A 20,235-nucleotide genomic window follows, 5' to 3' on the forward strand; every position below is an offset into this window, starting at 1 on the left:
TCCCCATTTTTAAAGAGGAGGTAACTGAGGCACAGAGAAATTAAGTGGCTTGCCCACTACACAGCAGACAAGTGGCGGAGTCAGGATTAGAACCCATGATCTCTGACTCCCAACACTGTGCTCTTGCCACTAGGCTATTCACCCCATCCTTAGTGCTACAGTACTTATGTACACCATTACAAATTATATGTTATAAATTATTTATTTATATTAAAGTCTGTCCCCCACTCTAGACTGTGAACTCACTGTGGGCAGGGAACGTGTCTGCCAACTCTGCTGTATTGTTCTCTCCCAAGCATTTAGTACAGTGCTCTGCACACAGTAAGCATTCAAAAAATACTGTTGATTGATAACGAGGGATCAAATATATTGAATCCTCATTTTGCAGGCATAGAGAAGTTAAGTGACTTATCCAAGTTTATCCGATAGACAACTGTCAAAGGCAGAATTAGAATTCAGTTCTTCTGGCTCCCAGGTGCGTATTTTATCCACTAGGCCATGCTGCTTCCCAATGCCTTCCACAGTTCCCTGAAGTGCTTATGTATACATCTTTTAACTCTGTTCCTTCCCCTACCAGTAATTTATTTTAGTGTCTCCCTCAACAGTTTGTAAAATTCTTGAGGGTCATTTCTATTAACTCTAGTGTACTCTCCTAAGTGCTTAGTACAGTGCTCTGCACAGAGTAAGTTCTCAATAAACTGGATTGATTGACCGCGAAGAGTCTTTCTCTCCTTTCCCCCTCCATTCCTTCTTTGAAGGAAAAGGGACTGATGGGGATTTCACCTCTCTTCCCAGCTCACTGCCTGGCAGACTACAAGAAGTGAAATGAGCAAAACTCTGGATAATCCACTAACTGGATAATCAGCCCCTGAGTTATGAAGGCTCTTCCCTCAGAGTAAGTAGAACTTGGAAGACCCCAACACATTTAAATTCCAAGTTCTTTAAAGGCAAGGATTGGGCCTACCAACTCTTTTGTACTGTACTCTCCTAAGCTCTTAGTACAGTGCTCTGCACACAGTAAATGCTCCGTAAATACCATTACTGATTGATACTTAAATTGGAAACATTGCCATTGACTGATCAATTGATTGAGGCTTAAATGGGAAGGATTACAGATTGGAGCATCAACCTTAATGAATGAACTTTCACTACAATATAATGTTTATTTTCAGCACTACGGTGTTTATGTTCCAAGGGCTTGATCGTTACACAATAATGCTTTTGTTTATTGTCTTTTATGAGACTTGCTAGAACTTTATATATATCACCACAGTGATATTTTTATCACGTCGCTGAGGTGGAAGGACGGCCTCGAATGGTTTTCCAAAACCACAACCAGAGGTTCAGTGGCTGAACTGAAAGAGATCTCTTGTCTCCAGACTCACAGCACTAATATGCATATCTATAAATGATATGTCTGTCTCCCCCTCTATTCTGTAAACTCACTGCAGGCAGGGAAAGTATCTGCCAATTCTGTTGTATTGTACTCTCCCAGCCACTTAGTACAGTACTCTATACATAGGAAGTGCTCAATAAATACTATTGATGATGATTACTCCTGTCTTCCACTCTATTAATTCATCCTCAATTCTTCATTTCTTCACAAAATCATTTCCCATTTCCCAACATCAGCAGACACTTAGAAGGTATTTCCTGAGCTTGCTTTCTTAGAAGAAAAAAACCTAAAATATTTGCTAAGTTTTTATGGTCAATAATGTGACAGGATGGTTAGGGTGGAGGTTTGGAATCTGAGAGGGTACAAAAAGATTAAAATGCGACAATTTTATGGGCTGATGCAATATGTAGAGGCATTTATGGCTGCTTGATATTTTGGGCTTTCCAAGTAATACATGATTCCACGGGACACCCTTTTCTCCAAAAAGAAAGGTCAATGGAGAGGGGGAAAAAAGCTTGCAGAGTTATGTTAAAAGTGCCAGGAAATTTAGAGTTACTACAGAGCTGTGCAGTTATTTCCTGTCCTATTGAGACTATGTATTATTACACCGCCTGGTACAGTACATAAAATTACTTACTGCTTGAAAAGACTCTGGCAGTCCGTAGGATGAATAGAGCAGATAAAAAAGCAATTTAAATTCTTAACTTGTCTGACTTTGGCATATTTAAGCTGTGCTTGTGTATCTGTTTTATCATTTATGAGGATTTGCTAATAGTTAATGAGCGTGTAAAAGTTTTCCATTTCCTTCATTACTGGAACTTTACAATAAAAAGACAAGGTGATTCTTTGCATTACAAATCATATATGTAAGAATGAATACAAGCCTTTAATGGATCCTGGAAAGTCCTAAGTAATAGGCCCAATGTTCTTACTGAAATGTGTCCATGAATAGACTGTCTTGGGCATTGGGAAAAAAAAAATCAAAGGGGTTGGGGCAGAAAAGGAGGAGGGAAATCCAAATATCACTTAGAACATTTTTCAGGAACTGAGTTTTAGGAATCATTTGCAGGCAGGAGAAGGGGAGGACAGATGGTAATCTGGTAGATAAAGGGTTGAGTGTTTCCAATCAAGCTTGTTTCCGATCAAGCTCTTCATCTCTGGTTCTCCTGTTAAAGTTTTGTCCATGGGGGCGGGGACTTGTTAGGGAAGTGAGGTCCCACTGAGAGTCTGACAGCCTCCATGGTTCCACAAGAGGACAGGCTGGCCGCTCTCATTCATTCATCCATTTATTCATCAATTGTATTTTTTGAGAGCTTACTGTGTGCTGTACTAAGCACTTGAAAGAGTAGGATTCCCTGCCCACAATGAGCTTACAGTCTAAAGAGAGAGACAGCTATTAAAAGAAATAAATTACAGATATGTGCGTAAATCCTATGGGGCTGGGATTGGGGGATGAATAAAGGGAGCAAGTCAGGGAGATGCAGAAGGGAGTGTGAGAAGAGGAAAGGAGGGCCTGGTCAGGGAAGGCCTCTGGTAGGTGATTTGTGTTTTCAATAAGGCTTTGAAGGGGAGAGTATTTATCTGTGGGATTTAAGGAGGGTTCCTGGCCAGGGATTCCTGGCAGGAGGTAGGATGCGGGCTAGGGGTCAGTGGTGAGATAGAAGAGATTGAGGCATAGTGAGAAGGGTAGCACTAGAGGACCGAAGTGTGCAGCCTTGAGTTGTAGTAGCAGGTTGTTCTGGGTCCCTTTCTGTTCTCTATCTACACCCACTGCCTTGGAGAGCTCATTTGCTCCCATGGCTTCAATTATCATTTCTATGCAGATGACACCCAAATCTATATCTCCATCCCTGATCTCCACCCTCTCTCCAGGCTCACATCTCCTCCTGCCTTCAAGACATCTCTAGTTGGTTGTCCTCTTGTCACCGCAAGCTTAACATATCCAAAACAGAGCTCCTTATCTTCCCACCCAAACCCTGTCCTATCCGTGACTTTCCCCTCCCTGTAGACAGCACCACCATCTTCTCTGTCTCACAAGACCGAAACCTTGTTGTTATCCTTGACTCTTCTCTCTCATTCAACCCATATAGTTAATCCATCACCAAATCCTGTTGGTCCCACTTTCACAACTTTGCTAAAATCTGCCCTTTACTTTCTATCCATACTGCTACAGCATTAATACAATCACTTATCCAATCCCGCCTGGATTAGTGCATCAGCCTCCTTGCTGATCTCCCAACGTCCTGTCTCTCCTCACTCCAGACCATACTTCACTCTGCTGCCTGGTTCACTTTTCTATGAAAATGTTCTGGACATGACACCCAGCTCCTCAAAACTGGTTGCCCATCCACCTCCATATCAAACAAAAGTTCCTCTCCATTGGCTTTGAAGTACTCCATCACCTTTCCCCCTCCTACCTCACCTTGTTTCTCTCCTTCTACAACCCAGCCCACACACTTTGCTCCTCTAATGCTAACCTTCTCACTGTGCCTCAATCCCGCCTGTCTCACCACCGACCCCTAGCCCACATCCTGCCTCTGGCCTGGAACGCCCTCCCTCCTCTAATCCGACAGACAACCACCCTCCCCCGCTTCAAAGTTTTTTGGAGGCACATCTCCACTAAGAGGCCTTCCCAGACCCACTTTTCCTGATCTTCCACTCCCTTCTGCATTGCCTTGCTCCCTTTGCTCTTCCCACCTCCGAGCCCCAAAACACTTATGTTCATATCTGTAATTTTATTTATCCCTATGTTCTTCTCACTCCCAGCCCCAAGGCACTTATGTACATACGTAATTTCATTTATTTGTGTTGATGTCTGTCTTCCCCACTTTAGACTGTGAGCTCGTTGTGGGCAGGGAATGTCACTCTTTATTGTTGTATTATACTTTCCCGAGTGCTTAGTACAGTGCTGTGCATATAGTAAGCACTCAAAAAATATGAATGAATGAATGAATGAGAGTAGCACACACATAATAATTGTGGTATTTGTTAAGTCGTTACAGTGTGCCAGGCACTGTTCTAAGCGATGGGCACTGTATTAAGCACTGGATGGTTCTTTTAATAATCATCATAATAATAATGATAATAGTATTTGTTAAGCACTTACTATGTGCCAATCACTGTTCTAAGCGCTGGGGTAGATACAAGGTAATCAGGTTGTCCCACATGGGGCTCACAGTCTTAATCCCTGTTTTACAGATGAGGGAACTGAGGCCCAGAGAAGTGACTTGCCCAAAGTCACAACAGCAGACAGTGGCAGAGCCGGAATCAGAACCCATGACCTCTTTTGAATTGGACCTCCCCTTTTCTGGAAGTGACTGGCAGGTTTCTTTGCTACCACATAACACAGAAGGTGTGATCCGATCTTCCAGGCACCGTTCCTTCAGAGAGAGAGGAATGTTATTCCAGATTGCTCCACATTCCTTCCTGCCACCCTTGCGATGATAATTATGTGTGTGCAAGTGGAGCTGTGGAGTGGGGTGCACTTAAAGTGCGGTTTAGTGAAGCTTAGATCCCTTAGCACTTCCATTTCCATATCTTTTTTTTAAAATAGTATTTGTTAAGCACTTACTATGTGCCAGGCTCTGTACTAAGCACTGGGTAGATACAAGCTAATCAGGTTGGACACAGCCCATGTACTCACAGTCTTATTTTGCTGATGAGGTAACTGATGCACAGAGAAGTTAAGTTACCTTCCCAAGGTCACATAGCAGGCAAGTTGGGGAGCCTGGATTAGAACCAAGGTCCTTGTGATTCCCAAGCCCATACTCTATCCACCAGCCCATGTGGCTTCTCAGTAACCTTGTAAAACAAAAGGCATGGATTAGAAAAAGATATGGGGAGAGTCAGAAGATGTAGGTGTTGGAATTCATAGCACTAATGGTCCCTTTTTCCACTATTTCTCTCCCTTTTTTCCCCTCCTTCTTAGTACACTCTGCTAGGCCTAGTGTTTGTTACTCTTCCGAATAGGATATTTTCATTTAGAAACAACTTCCACATCTCAATTTATTTTGGGGTAATGCTGTCCTTTTCTTTTGGAGAAAAACCTGTCTTTTGGCGCTCTGAGTTCTTAGAAAGTTAAGATGTTATAGAAAGCAGCATGGCATAGTGGATAGAGCTTGGGTCTGGGAGTCAGAAGGTCATGGGTTCTAATCCTGGCTCCACCACTTGTCTGCTGTGTGACATTGGCCAAGTCATTTCACTTCTCTGTGCCTCAGTTACCTCATCTGTAAAATGGGAATTAAGGCTATGAACCCCACATGGGACAGGGACTGTGTCTGCCTCAATTTGCTTGTATCCACCCCAGAATTTAGTAGAGTGTCTGGCATTCTATTGAGCACAGAGTAAGCACTCAATAAATATGATTGAATGAATGGCACATAGTAAGAGCTTAACAAATGCCACAGTTTTATTAATATTATTGTTGTTGTTAATAAATCCAAAGTACAATGATTTCTACAGAAGTTTGATATTCACCAATTCCCACATCTCCACCGGGTGAGGCAACTGTTAAGACTTGAAGGTAGAAAGTTCAGAACAAACAAAAGAAAACATTTTCTCCGGCATATGGTGAACATATGGGATTTTCATTCCTACAGGGTACTATATGAACCAAAAATAGCAAGAAGATTTTGAATAAACTAATGGATGCAAGGGGCAGAATGGGAGAGAAGTTAGCATATACCTAACCATGAGGATGGATGTCAAGGATAGCCTCCATCACGTGGTTCTTACAAGTATCCTCTTGCCACTGTTGGAGATGCAGTGGGAGTGAGAGGATCTGAGTTTGAATCTCAGCTCTGCCGCTTGCTTTCTGTGTGACTTTGGATAAGTCACTTAACTTCCCTGTGTTTCAATTTCTTCGACTGTAAAATGAGAATTCAAAACTCCTTATCCCTCCTACTTAGACCTGGAGCCTACACGGAAAGGGATTCTTCACTGACCTGGTTATCACGTATCTACTCCAGTGCTTAGAACAGTGCTTGACACCTAGTAAGTGCTTAATAAATACCATCATTATAATATGGGGCTGTCTGTACAGCAATGACATCATTTATTGCAGCTGGTGGTGAGAGGGTGAGAAAGAGAGAGAGAGAGAGGTAGGTAGGAGGTTGCTCATCATTGCACTTGCTCAGGAAAGACCATCTAAGTGGAGCACATTAACAATGTTATTTTTCGGGCAAATTCTTTTCCAAGACCATGACATCATAAATAAAGCATCGGCCTGGGAGTCAGAAGGACTTGGGTTCTAAACCTGGTTCTGCCACTTGTCCTGGTTCTGGGCAAGTCATTTCACATCTCTATGCCTTGGTTCCTCTTCTGGTTCTAATCCGGGCTCCGCCGATTGTCAGGTGTGAGACTTTGGGCCAGTCGCTTCACTGCTCTCTGCCTCAGTTACCTCATCTGGAAAATGGGGATTAAAGCTCTGAGCCCCACGTGGGACAACCTGATCACCTTGTATCCCTCCCCGGCACTTAGAACAGTGCTTTGCACATAGTGCTTTGCTTAACAGATACCATCATCATAATTACAGTGCTTTGCCGAGTACAGTGCTCGACGCATAGTTGGTGCTCATGAAGCCCTACTGACGTGGTGATCGTCTCTTTCGTGACACTGCACTGAGATCCATAAATTGGAATCGCAGCATCAGATTCGCAGAATTGTAGCTGCTTAGACTGTGAGCCTGATATTGGGCAGGAATTGCCTCTATCTGTTGCTGAATTGTACATTCCAAATGCTTAGTACAGTGCTCTGCACATAGTAAGCGCTCAATAAATACTATTGAATGAATGAAAACGATACACGTAAAGTAGAAAATGATGATGGTGTGTCTTCCTTTTAGGGAGCCTTTTTTGTTGGTCTCAGATGACTTGTGGTGAATGCCGGTTGCCAAGTGAACCGTGGCCCAAGGTGAAACGGATCCTTTGCTTAGCTTTGGGTGTGTGAGTCCTTCTGCACTACTGATGCTGGGTTTTTTCTAGTTATGCAGAATTTCAGGGTCAGTACAAGTTACTTCTTTTTCCTTCTCATCAAATCCAAACTCCTCACAGTTGACTTAAAGGATGGGAAGATTTGATGCAGAGCCTTAAATAGTGGCTCACTTATCAATCAGTCAGTGCTACTTAGTGATCATTTACTGCGTGGTGAGCACTGTACTTGGTGTTTGGTTTAGGGCTGTTACCTAGATCTCACTCCTTTGTTCCTAAAATCTAAAATCTTATTAGACTGTAAGCCCGTCAAACGGCAGGGACTGTCTCTATCTGTTGCCGACTTGTTCATTCCAAGCGCTAAGTACAGTGCTCTGCACATAGTAAGCGCTCAATAAATACTATTGAATGAATAAAATGAGGATTAAGATGGTAAACCCCATATGGGACATGCAGTTTGTCCAATCTGTACATCTTGTATTTACTCCAGCGCTTAGTAGAGTGCCTGGCACATAGTGAGCACTTAAGAAATACCATCAAAAATAAATCTGATGGTCATCTGGACTAGTGGAAGGAGCAAGGGCTGGGTGTGAGGACCTGGGTTCTAATTCTGCCTCTGCCACTTTGCTGTGTGAACTTGGTGAAGCCATTCAGTCTTGGAGATTGATACTACTCTTGCATACTTAGACTGTGAGTTTAGTGAATTCATGCATCCAGGAATTCATTCAAGAGACTGTGTCCAAACTCATCATCTTGTATCTACCCCAGTGCTTATTACGGTGCTTTGCACATAGTAAGCTCTTAAGAAGTACATCAATTAACTAATTGATTAATTAAGATCTTGAAGACCCAGGAAAGGGTGGAGGCTTCAGTAAGGTCTGAACAGCTGTGACCCTCTACACTGTCTGCTCACTGTGAGCAGGGACAAGACTGTCAACTATGTTATATTGTGTTCTCCCAAAGGCTTAGTTCAGTGTTCTGCACACAGTAATCACTCAGTAAATATTACTGATGGAATGATAGATTGACCCCTTATTTAAATAAAAACAGGATGAGGAACACACTACAAAGGAAGATCACAGTGTTTAGTCCAAAGACACAACAAGCTTCAACATCTATTGTGGATGAGTGGGAATAAGGAGGAGGGGAAGGAGGGGGTGAGGTGGGGCAGGAAAAGAGAAGTTCTGGTAAAGACCTAAAGATCAACTCTTTCTTATAAGGGGAGGCCAAGTGAGGTTGTCACCAATCAAGGAGAGCCAAGGGAAGGTGGAGTGCGGGTGTCTCAACCATCTTTGGTTGACATCAAAGGTTGGCATCTGTCGAAGGTGACTTGGAACTCCCTGGCTTGGCCTTGCCATTTGGGAAGAGTTAGAAGGATCTGTTGATGTGGACCTAGAGCAGAGAGCTTGTGGATGAGTTTATGTTCAGGTTTTATTTTGGGGAGCAGTGATTATTTTATTTGAGATTTGGGGTGAAACACTCAATCAACTCTCCCCATCCTACCTCACTTCACTGATCTCCTACTACCGCCCTGCCTACATACTCCGCTCCTCTAGCACCAGCTGACTCACTGTGCCCGATCTCATTTGTCTTGCCGCCGACCCCTCTCCCACATCACCCCCCTGGCCTGGAACTCCCTCCCTCTCCATATCTGCCAGACACCACTCTTTTCACCATCAAAGCATTGTTAAGATCACATCTCCTTCAAGAGGCCTTCCCCAATGTTCCCTGTCTCACTTTCCCTTCTGCAAGATCTATGCCCTTGGATCTGCGACCTTTGGACATATCATATTTGCCTCACCTCCAACCCCACAGCATTTATGTACATATCTTCAAATCATATATTATAAATTACTTATTCATTAATATTAATGTCCATCTCCCCCTCTAGCCTGTAAACTCATTATGGACGGGGAACTTGTCTGCTAATTTTGTTCTATAAGGCTCTCCCAAGCACTTAGTACAGTGCTCTGCACATAAGTGCTCAGTAAATACCTTTGATTGAAGCAGTGTGTGATGAACCTAAAAAGGCATTCCAGGCTGGTGCAGCAGCTGGTGAGCCTGTTAATTGCAAGCTCCTGTTGTAATCAATCCATCAATCAATTAACCGATGGCATTTATTAAGTGCTTACTGTGTGCAGAGCACTTGTATTAAGTGCTTGGGAGGGAGTTGGTAGATATTATTCCTGCCCTCAATGATCTTACAGTCTAGTAGGCGGGGGACAGGAATTAAAAATAAATTATAGTTAGGCGAAACAGCTGAGATCAAGGATATATATAAAAGTATATTAGTGAAGCAACATGGAGAATGGATAGAGCACGGGCCTGGGAGTGAGAAGGTCATGTGTTCTTATTCTGGCTCCTCCACTTCTTTGCTTTGTGCCCTTGGACAAGTCACTTCACCTTTCCATGCCTCAGTTACCTCATCTGTAAAACGAGATTGAGACTGGGAGCCCCACTTGGGATAGAGACTGGGTCCAACCCGATTTGCTTGCATCCACTGCAGAACTTAGTATAGTGTCTGGCACATGGTAAGCTCTTAACAAATACCATAATAGTACTTGGCAGCTGTGTGACTGTGGGCAAGTCACTTCACTTCTCTGTGCCTCAGTTACCCCATCTGGAAAATGGGGATCAAGACTGTGAGCCTCACGTGGGACAAACTGATGACCCTGTATCTACCCCAGCACTTAGAACAGTGCTCTGCACATAGTAAGCGCTAAACAAATACCAACATTATTATTATTAGTAGTAATAATAATGATTATAAGTGTCATGGGGCTGAGGTGGGGAGAGAATAAAAGTGCTAAAGGGGTACAGACCTAAGTGCACAAATGATGTGGGGTGGCAGCAGGGGTGGAGAAGGGACAATACTTGGGGAATTGAAGGATGAGTCAAAGAAGGCCTCTCCCAACACTTAGTCCAGTACTCTGCTCTACAAGTGCTTAATGCAGTGCTCTGCACACAGTACATGCTCAATAAATATGAATGAATGATTGAATGAATGAAAGCAAGCGCTCAATAAATACTGTTGAGTGATGGATCCTTCTGAATGGGAACAAGGCAGGCCAACCCCCACCATTGGGGTGTGACACCCTGCCTTGGCAGGACTCTCCCAGAGGCCAGGGGGAATAGTAATAGTAATAATAATAATAATTGTGATATTTCTTAAACACTTACTTTGTGCCAGGTATAGAACTAAGCACTGGGGTAGATAAAAAATAATCGGTTTGGACACGCTCCCTGTCCCATATAGGACTCAAAGTCTTAATCCCCATTTTACAGATGAGGTAACTGAGGCCAAGAGAAGTCAAGTGACTTACCCAAGGTCACACAGCAGACAAGTGGTGGAGCTGGGATTAGAACCCATGACCTTCTGACTCCCTGGCCCATGCTCTAACCACTAAGGAACTGTATAAAGAGTGGGGGATTATCATTATTATTATTAAATCATATTTATTAAGTGCTTACTGTGTGTGAAACATTGGTCTAAGCCCTTGGGGGTGTACATTATAACAATACACAGACACATTCCCTGCGCACAACAAGCTGACAGTCTAGAGGGGGAGATAGACATTGATATAAATAAACAAATACATTACATATAGAATCATCCAGCACTTCAAAGGAATTATTCAGAAAATGAATTGTGGTGGAGAACTGAAAATAATGATTATAATCAATGGTAATAATAATCATACTCTTGGCATTTGTTAAATGCTTACTATGTGCCGGGCACTGTTCTAGATGCTGTGGTAGATACAAACAGTCAGTCAGACACAGTTCCTGTCCCACTGGAGCTTACAGTCTAAGGAGGAGGGAGGAGAGGTATATGATCGTCATTTTACAGGTGAGGAAAGTGAGGCACCAAGAAGTTGTGACTTGCCCAAGGTCATTTTGGGCCAGGAACATGTCTGTTAATTCTGTGGTATTGTACGATTCCGAGCACTTAGTACAGTTCTCTGCACAGAGTATGCTGTCAGTAAATACCATTGATTGAATGACCTTACCTCCTCTGCTCCTGATCAGCTGATCTCCATTCAATCAGTCAAATGGTATTTACTGAGTGCTTACTGTGTGGTGAGAGCTGCACTAAACATCTAGCAAAATACATTAAAACAGAGTTAGTAGACTCAGTCCCTACCTGCAAGGAGCTTACAGTCTACAGGAGGAGACAGACATTATAATAAATTACAGATAAGGGAGCACCCTAAAATCTCCCCTTCTCCTCCTCCTCAACCCCTCCCCTTTCGGGCCCCCTCTTCAACTCTCCCAACTTTCCCAGCAGTATCTCCAGAAGATATCTCTTGCCTCCTCTCAAATGCCAGCCCCTCCACATGCACATTGGACCCCATTCCTTCACACCTTAATGAAACTCTCGCCCCCCACCTCCCTCTCTCCCTCCCTTACAGCCATCTTCAACCGTTCATTCTCCATTGACTTCTTCCCCACTGCCTTCAAACATGCCCCATGTCTCCCCCATCCTCCCCTTCCTTTGACCCCACGGCTCCCTCCAGTTATCTCCTCATCTTCTTTCTATCATTCCTCTCCAAACTCCTTGAGCTAGTTGTCTACACCCTCTGTCTCAAATTCCTCTCCTCCAATTCTCTCTTTGATCCCCTCCAATCTGGCTTCTGTCCCCTTCGCTCCACAGAAACTGCTCTCTCAAAGGTCACCTGTGATCTCCTTCTTGCCAAATCCAATGGCTTCTACCCCATCCTAATTCTCCTCAACTGCTCAGCTGCCTTTGACATTCTGGACCACCCTCTTCTCCTGGACAAATTATCCAACCTTACCTTTACTGACTGCCTTCTCCTGGTTCTCATCTCTCTGGCCATACATTCTCAGTCTCCTTAATGGATTCCCCCTCTGCCTCCCACCCCTTGACTGTGGGGCCCCTCAAGGTTCAGTTCTCCTTCCCCTTCTATTCTCCATCTACACTCACTCCCTTGGAGGACCCATTCGCTCCCATGGCTCCAACTACCCTCTTTATACAGATGATACTCAAATCAACATCTCCTCTCCTGATCTCTCTCCCTCTCTCCAAGCTTGTATCTCCTGCTACCTTCAAGACATCTATATTTGGATAAGCTTCCAACACCTCAAACTTAACATGGCCCAAACCAAGCTCCTTATCTTCCCACCCAAGCCCTGTCCTCTCCCTGACTTTCCTGTTGTTGTAGACAGCACCACCATCCTTCCTGTCTCACAAGCCCCTAATCTGGCATTATCCTTGACTCCTCTTTCTCATTCAACCCACATAGTCAATTCATCACCAAATCATATCGGTCCCACCTTCACAACATTAAAAGCTGCTCTGTCCTCTCCATCCAAACTTCTACTACATTAATACAATCACTCATCCTATCCGTCCTAGATTACTGCATCAGCTTCCTTGCTGACCTCCCAACCTCTTGTCTCTCCCCATTCCAGTCCATACTTCAGTCCGCTGCCTGGATCATCTTTCTATAGAAACGTTCAGGAAATGTCACCCCCCTCCTTAAATATCTCCAATGGTTGCCTATCCACCTCTGTCTCCAACAAAAACTCCTCTCCTTTGGCTTTAAAACACTCCATCACCTTTCCCTCTCTTACCTCACCTCACTTCTCTCCTTTCTCCACCCAGCCACACACTTTGCACCTCTGGTGCTAACCTTCTCACTGAGCCTTTACAGCCCCTGTCTTGCTGCCACCAACCCCTGGTGCACGTCTAACCTCTGGCCTGGACACCCATCCTTCTCAAATACTCCAGACAATTACTCTCCCCCACTTCAAAGCCTTATAGAAGACACATCTCCTCCAAGAGGCCTTCCCAGATTAAACCCCACTTTTCCTCATCTCCCACTCCTTTCTGCATCGCCCTGACTTGCTCCCTTTGCTCTTCCTTCCCTCCCCCCATCCCCACAGCATTTATATATATATATTCATAATTTTATTTATTTGTATTGATATCTGTTCATTTGTATTGATGTCTGTCTCCCCCCATCTAGACTGTGAGCTTGTGTGCAGGGATTATCACTGTTTATGGTTCTATTGCACTTTCTCCAGCAGTTAGTACATTGCTCTACACACAGTAAGCACCTAATAAATACGAATGAATGAATGAATAAAATGACCACACTCCCCATTTATCTGTGTCGCTTCCCCCTTCCTCTCTCCCCCCCCCCCAATTAGATTAAGAGAACTTCGTCTTCCAGTGGTTTCTCAGGTTATCCCAGTTTATTTTTTAATTTTGTTTTTAATGGTATTTGTTAAGCACTTATTATGTGCCAGGCACTGTACTAAGTGCTGGGATAGATACAAGGTAATCAGGTTGGACCCAGTCCATGTCCTACATGGGGCTCACAGTCTTAATCCCCATTTTACAGATAAGGGAATTGAGGCACAAATAAATTAGGTGATTTGCCCAGGGCCACACAGGAGACAGGAGCAGGGATTAGAACCCAGATCTTCCTTCCTGCCTTCCAGGCCTGTACTCTATCCCCTCAGCCATGCTGCTTCACAGTGGCATTTGTTAAGTACTTATTATGTTCCAGGCACTGTACTGAGGCCTGGGGGTTTATACAAACTAATCGGGTTGGACACAGTCCCTGTCCCACATTGGGCTCATAGTCTTAATCCCCATTTTACAGATGAGATAACTGAGGCACAGATAAATGAAACGACTAGAACCCAGGCCCTCTGACTCCCAGACCTGTGCTCTTTCTACTAGGCCTTACTGAGAAGCAGCGTGGCTTAGTGGAAAGAACATGGGCTTGGAAGTCGGAGGTGATGGGTTCAAATCCCGGCTCCACTACTTGTCAGCTGTGTGACCTTGGGCAAGTCACTTAACTTCTCTGTGCCTCAGTTACCTCATCTGTAAAATGGGATGAAGACTGTGAGCCCTACGTGGGACAACCTGATTACCTTTACATCTACCCCAGTGCTTAGAACAGTGCTTGGCACATAGTAAGAGCTTAACAAATACCTACATTATTATTGTTATTATATACCGCTTCTCTATCAGAAATTTCTACTTAATTAATTAAGCACTTAATCAGCTCTTCCCCTCCTACCTTACCTCACTAATTTTCAACTTCAACCCATCCCACACAATTCCCTCCTCTAATGCCATCTTACCCACCATACTGTAAACTCGGTGAGCAGTGAATGTGTCTCCCAACTCTATTATATTGTACTCTCCCAAGTGCTTAGCATAGTGCTCTGCACACGGTAAGTGCTCAATAAATATGATTAATTGATCGATCTTGTCTATGTTACCACCGAGCCCTTGCCCACATCCTCCCTCTGGTCTGGAACCCCCTTTCTCTCCATATCTGACAGTCCACTCTCACCCTCAAAGTCCTCCTAAAATCCCGCCTCCTTTAAGAGACCTGCCCAGCCTCAGCCCTCACTTCCCTGTCTAAGTCCAATCTTCTATGTTGCCTTTGCACTTTAATATTCAACCCTCCCCCTGGCCCACGGCACTTCGGTACATATCCACCTATAATTTATTTTAATGTCTCTCTCCCCCCTTCTAGTCTGCAAGCTACTTGTGGGCAGGGATCAGATACCTACTTTTTGGTTTTGCACTTTCCCAAGCTACTCAGGGTTGCACCTGAAGAGTTTCCAGTACTCTCCCAGTCTCGGCTACTGGAGGGAGAGTCAAACAGAGGCCTATCCATTCCATTCCTAGCTTGGGCAGTGGCTAGGGAGTGGAAGGCAATCTGCTGCAAGTCACAACTCACCTGTGTTGGGCAGCAGCGGCATGGGAGAGAGTCAAGGGTGGAGATTCGAGTTTGCTCTGCGGAAGAAGGCAATGGTAAACCATTTCCATATTTTTACCAAGAAAACTCTATGGATCCACTACCAGAACGATTGCAGACGGAGGTGGGGCACTCTGGGAGAGTTGTGTCCATGGTGTCACTATGGGTTGGAAACGGCTTGACAGCATAAGACAAGACTCTTCCAAGTGCTTAGTACAGGGCTCTGCACACAGTAAGCACTTCCTCAATCAATCAATCAATAAATCAATCTCATTTGAGCACTTACTATGTACAAAACACTGTACTAAGTGCTTGTGAGAGTACAGTACCACTAAATTAGCAGAGTATGTTCCGTGCACCTCACGAGCTTACAGTCTAGAGGGGGAGACAGACATTAAGATGAATGAATGTCATTTATAATAATAATGATAATAATAATGGTATTTGCAAAGTGCTTACTATGCGCCAGACACTGTACTAAGCTCTGGGGTGGATACAAGTAAATCAGGCTGGACACAGTAACTGTCATTCATTTATTCAATCATATTTATTGAGTGTTTACTGTGTGCAGAGCACTGTACTAAGCCCTTGGAAAGTACAATAAAGCAAAAGAGACAATCCCTACCCACAACGGGCTCACAGTCTAGAAGGGGGGTGACAGACTTCAAAACAAGTAAACAGGCATCAGTATCATCAATATAAATAAATAGAATTATAGATGTATACACATCAAAACAAGTAGGCAAGCATTAATATAAATAGAATTATAGATATGTATACCTATACACAAGTGCTACGGAGAAGGGAGGAGTGGTAGAGAAAAGGGAGCAAGTTGGGGCTGTGGGGAGGGGAGGGGGAGCTGAGGAAAAGGGGGGCTTAGTCTGGGAAGGCCTCTTGGAGGAGACAAGCCTTCAGTAGGTCTTTGAAGGGGAGAAATGTGATTGGAGGATTTGAGGAGGGAGGGCGGTTCCAGGCCAGATGTAGAATGGCGTAGCCAGGGCTGATGGTGGGACAGGCGAGACTGAGGCACAGTGAGAAGGTTAGCTGCACCAGAAGAGCGGAGTGTGTGGGCTGGGATGTAGAAGGAGAGAAGGGAGATGAGGTAGGAGGGGCAAGGTGATGGAGAATTTTGAAGCCAACAGTGAGTAGCTTTTGCTTGATATGGAGGTTGATAGGCAACCACTGGAGATTACTGAGGAGGGGTGGTGACGTGCCCAGAACGTTTCTGTAGAAAGATAATCTAGGCAGCAGAGTGAAGTATAGACTAAAATGGGGAGAGACAGAAGGTTGGGAGTCAGGAAGGATGCTGATGAAGTAATCCAGTTGGGATAGGATGAGTGTACCAATGAAGTAGTGGTTTGGATGGAGAGGAAAGGGCAGATCTTGAAGATGTTGTGAAGGTGAGACTGGCAGACTTTGGTGACGGATTGGATATGTGGAGTGAATGACAGAATGGCGTCAAGGATGTCACCAAAGTTGTGGGCTTGTAAGACAGGGAGGATTGTAGTGCCATCCACAGTGATGGGAAAGTCAGGGAGGGGCCAGAGTTTGGGAGGGAAGATAAGGAGCTCTGTCCTGGACATGTTGAGTTTTAGGTGGCTAGAGAACATCCAAGTAGAGATGTCCTGAAGGCAGGAGGAGATGCAAGCCTGACGGGAGGGAGAAAGAACAGGGGACGAGATTTAGATTTGGGTATCATCCACGTAGAGTTGATATTTGAAGCCATGGGAGCGAATGAGTTCACCAAGGGAGTGAGTATAGATGGAGAATAGAAGGGGACCAAAAACCCACCCTTGAGGAACCCCTACCGTTAGGGGATGGGAAGGGGAGGAGGACCCTGTGAAGGAGACTGAGAATGAAGGATCAAAGAGATAAGAGGAGAATCAGGAGAGGATGGAGTCCATGAAGCCAAGGTTGAATAGCGTGTTGAGGAGAAGGGGATGGTCGACAGTGTCAAAGGCAGTTGAGAGGTCGAGGAGGATTAGGATGGAGTAGGAGCCGTTGGATTTGGCAAAAAGGAGGTCATTGGTGACCTTTGAGAAGGTGGTTTCACTGGAGTGGAGGGGACCGAAGCCTGATTAGAGGGGGTTCAGGAGAGAGCTGGAGGAGATAAATTCGAGGCAGAGAGTGTAGACGACTCACTTCAGGAGTTTGGAAAAGAAGGGTAGGAGGGAGATGGGGCAATAACCGGAGGGGACTGTGGGGTCAAGGGAGGGTTTTTTTAAGATTGGAGAGAGGTGGGCATGTTTGAAGGCAGAGGGAAAGAAGCCATTGGAGAGTGAGCAGTTGGAGATGGAAGTTAAGGAGGGGAGGAGGGAAGGGGCAAGAGTTTTTATAAGGTGGGAGGGAATGGGGTCTGAAGCGCATGTGGAGTGGGGGGAGGATATCTTCTCTGAAGATACTGCTGGCAAGGATGGGAAAGTAGAAGAGGTGTGGAGAGGAGTGGGGATGGAGGAGGAGGGGGTGATTTTGGGGAGCTCAGACCTGATGGTGTTAATTTTCCTAATGAAATAGGTGGCCAGATCGTTGTGGATGGGGGAGGGGGAGGGCCAGGGGGCTGAGGAGGGAGTTAAAGGTCTGGAACAACTGATGAGGGTGATGGGCAAGGGTGTCAATAAGGGAAGAGAAATAGTTTTGCCGGGCAGAGGAGAGGGCAGAGTTAAGGCAAGAAAGGACAAATTTAAAGTGGACAAGGTCGGCCTGGTGTTTAGATTTCCACCAGCAGCGTTCAGACGGCTCGAGCATAAGAGCGAAGGAGGCGGACAGTGGCGGTGATCCAGGGCTGTGGGTTGGTGTGAGAACAGCGAAGGGATGGGGGGAGTGAGTGAGTTATGTTGAGTAGAGAGGGTGGAGTCCCCCATGGGGCTCACAGTCTTCATCCCCATTTTACCAGCTGAGGAAACTGAGACCCAGAGAAGTCAAGTGACTTGCCCAAGGTCACGCAAAAGAAAAGTGGCGAAGCCGGCGTTAGAACCCATGATGTTCTGACTCCCAGGCCTGTGCTCTAACCACTATGACATGCTGCTTCCCAAATAAGCCATTTATAAGTCTCTTATGTACACATAAAGATGTACATAGAAATGCTGTGAGGTTGGGGATGGGAGAATATCAAGTGTCCAGAGGTCACAGTTCGAGGTGCATGGACCTCGCAGAGGGAGAGCGATTGGGGGAAAAAGGGGGCTTCATCAGGGAAGGCCTCTTGGAGGAGATGTGACCTTAGGAATGCTTTGAGAGTGGAGAGAGTGGTGGTCCGGAGCCTACGGGATCCGGAGCCTACGGACGGGGAGGTCATGCCACGGATTGATTGATTGATTGATTGACTGAGGAATGAGGAGGGGGCTGGCCCTTGTAACAGAAGCTCCTTCCCCCTGACTTGAAAGCGGTCCATCGGCCGTTCCCCTCCTAGAGAAGCAGCATGGCTCAGTGGAAAGACCCCGGGTTTGGGAGTCAGAGGTCATGGGTTCTAATCCCGGCTCCGCCGCTTGTCAGCTGTGTGACCTTGGGCAAGTCACTTCACTTCTCCGGGTCTCAGTTCCCGCATCTGTAAAACGGGGATGAAGACTGCGAGCCCTACGTGGGACCCCCGATGATCTTTTATCTACCCCAGCGCTTAGAACGATGCTTGGCACATCGTAAGCCCTTAAGAGATACCAACATGATTATTATCAGTCGCTGCGCTGATGTTCCAGTGGAGGGCAGCCCCAGTCTTTCCAGGCCACGGACCCCCGGACCCCCGGACCCCGACCCCCCTCTTCCTCCCAAGGCCGCCGGGGGTGGGGGGGCCGTTGTGGCCACCTGTGGAGGGAAAACCTGCCCGCGGCCGGGGGGCGGGACACTTGGCGGGGGGGGTGGGGTGGAAAAGGTGGGGGAGGGGAGGAGGAGGAGGAGGGGAAGAAGGAGGAGGTGGAGGGGAAGAAGGAGGAGGAGGAGAAAAAGGAGGAGGAGGAGGAGGAGGAGGGGAAGAAGGAGGAGGAGGAAGAGGAGGGGAAGAAGGAGGAGGAGAGGAGGAGGAGGAGAAAAAAAGGAGAAAACTTCCGGCGGCTGCTGGAGAGTGAGCGTCCAGCCCAGCCCAGCCTAGCCCAGCCCAGCTCAGCCCAGCCCAGCCCAGCCCAGCCCAGCCAATCCAGCAGAGCATCCCGAGCGCCGTCCGCTGCTCCGTGCCCGTGTCCTCGCCCGTGTCCGCGGGTCCGGGTCCGTGTGCGGGTGCGGGTGCGGGTGCGGACGATGGTGAAGATCAGCTTCCAGCAGGCGGCCGCCGGGCTCAAGCCCGACAAGGAGGCAGCGGCCGATGGAGACAATTCGGAGATCCTGCTCCCGCACTGTCTGGTGGGTCGGGGGGCGCCGGGGGTGGGGGGTGGGCCGGGGGGTCTGGGGGTCCAGGACCGGGAAGGGGCGGGGGGCCCGGGGGGCCCAGGACCGGGAGGAGTCCGTGGGGGGGTCCGGGGGTCCAGGGTCCGTGGGGGGATCCGGGGTCCCCGGGGTCAGGGGTGTCCGGAGGGTCCCGGGGTGTCTGGAGGGTCCGGGGGTCCTGGGGGTCCAGGACCAGGAGGGGTCGGGGGGTGCGGGGGTCCGGAGTTCCAGGGGGTCCGGGGTGCGTTGGGGGGGGGTCCGAGGGTTCAGGGGATCCGGGGATTCGGGGTCCCAGGGGTCCAGGGGGAGTCCGGGGTCCCGAGGGTCTGGGAGGGTCCGGGGGTCCAGGGAGGTCCGGAGGGTCCCGGGGTCCGGGGGTGTCCGGGGCGGTCCGCGGGATCCGGGGGTCCAAGGGGGTCCCGAGGGTCTGGGGGGTCCGGGGGTCCAGGGGGATCCGGGGGTCCAGGGAGAGCCCGGGGTCCCGGGGTTCCAGGGTCTGAGGGTCCAAGGGGGTCCCGAGGGTCTGGGAGCTCCGGGGGTCCAGGGAGGTCCGGAGGGTCCGAGGGTCCAGGGGAGTCCGCAGGGTCCGGGGTGTGCGGGCCGGGGCTGGGGGCTGGGGGCTGGGGGAGCCCTTCTTCCTCGGGGACAGCGGCGTGGGCGGCCGCGGAGGGCCACCCCTCTCCCCGGGACCCCCCGGACCCCGGAACCCCGGGGAGGCTCAACTGCCAAGGCGAAGACAAGGGATCGCTGCGGGGGGCACCCGGGTGGACCCTCCCAGGACCGGCCTCTGCGGGGAAGGGCTCTCCACCTCGGAGAG

The 20,235-nt window shown here is 47.2% G+C and overlaps 1 protein-coding gene across 1 annotated transcript in view; it reads left to right on the top strand.

The window, feature by feature from the left end:
- Positions 1–19,089: 19,089 nt before the first annotated feature.
- ITM2C (integral membrane protein 2C) overlaps positions 19,090–20,235 on the top strand; it is a 93,137-nt gene continuing 91,991 nt past the window's right edge. Inside the window, exon 1 of the mRNA XM_029067164.2 lies at positions 19,090–19,394. Coding sequence (XP_028922997.1) covers positions 19,293–19,394 — 102 coding nt within the window. The 5' untranslated portion in view covers positions 19,090–19,292. The remainder of the gene's footprint in view (positions 19,395–20,235) is intronic.

This window comes from Ornithorhynchus anatinus, chromosome 1, assembly GCF_004115215.2.
Source record: "Ornithorhynchus anatinus isolate Pmale09 chromosome 1, mOrnAna1.pri.v4, whole genome shotgun sequence".
Lineage (NCBI taxonomy): Eukaryota > Metazoa > Chordata > Mammalia > Monotremata > Ornithorhynchidae > Ornithorhynchus > Ornithorhynchus anatinus.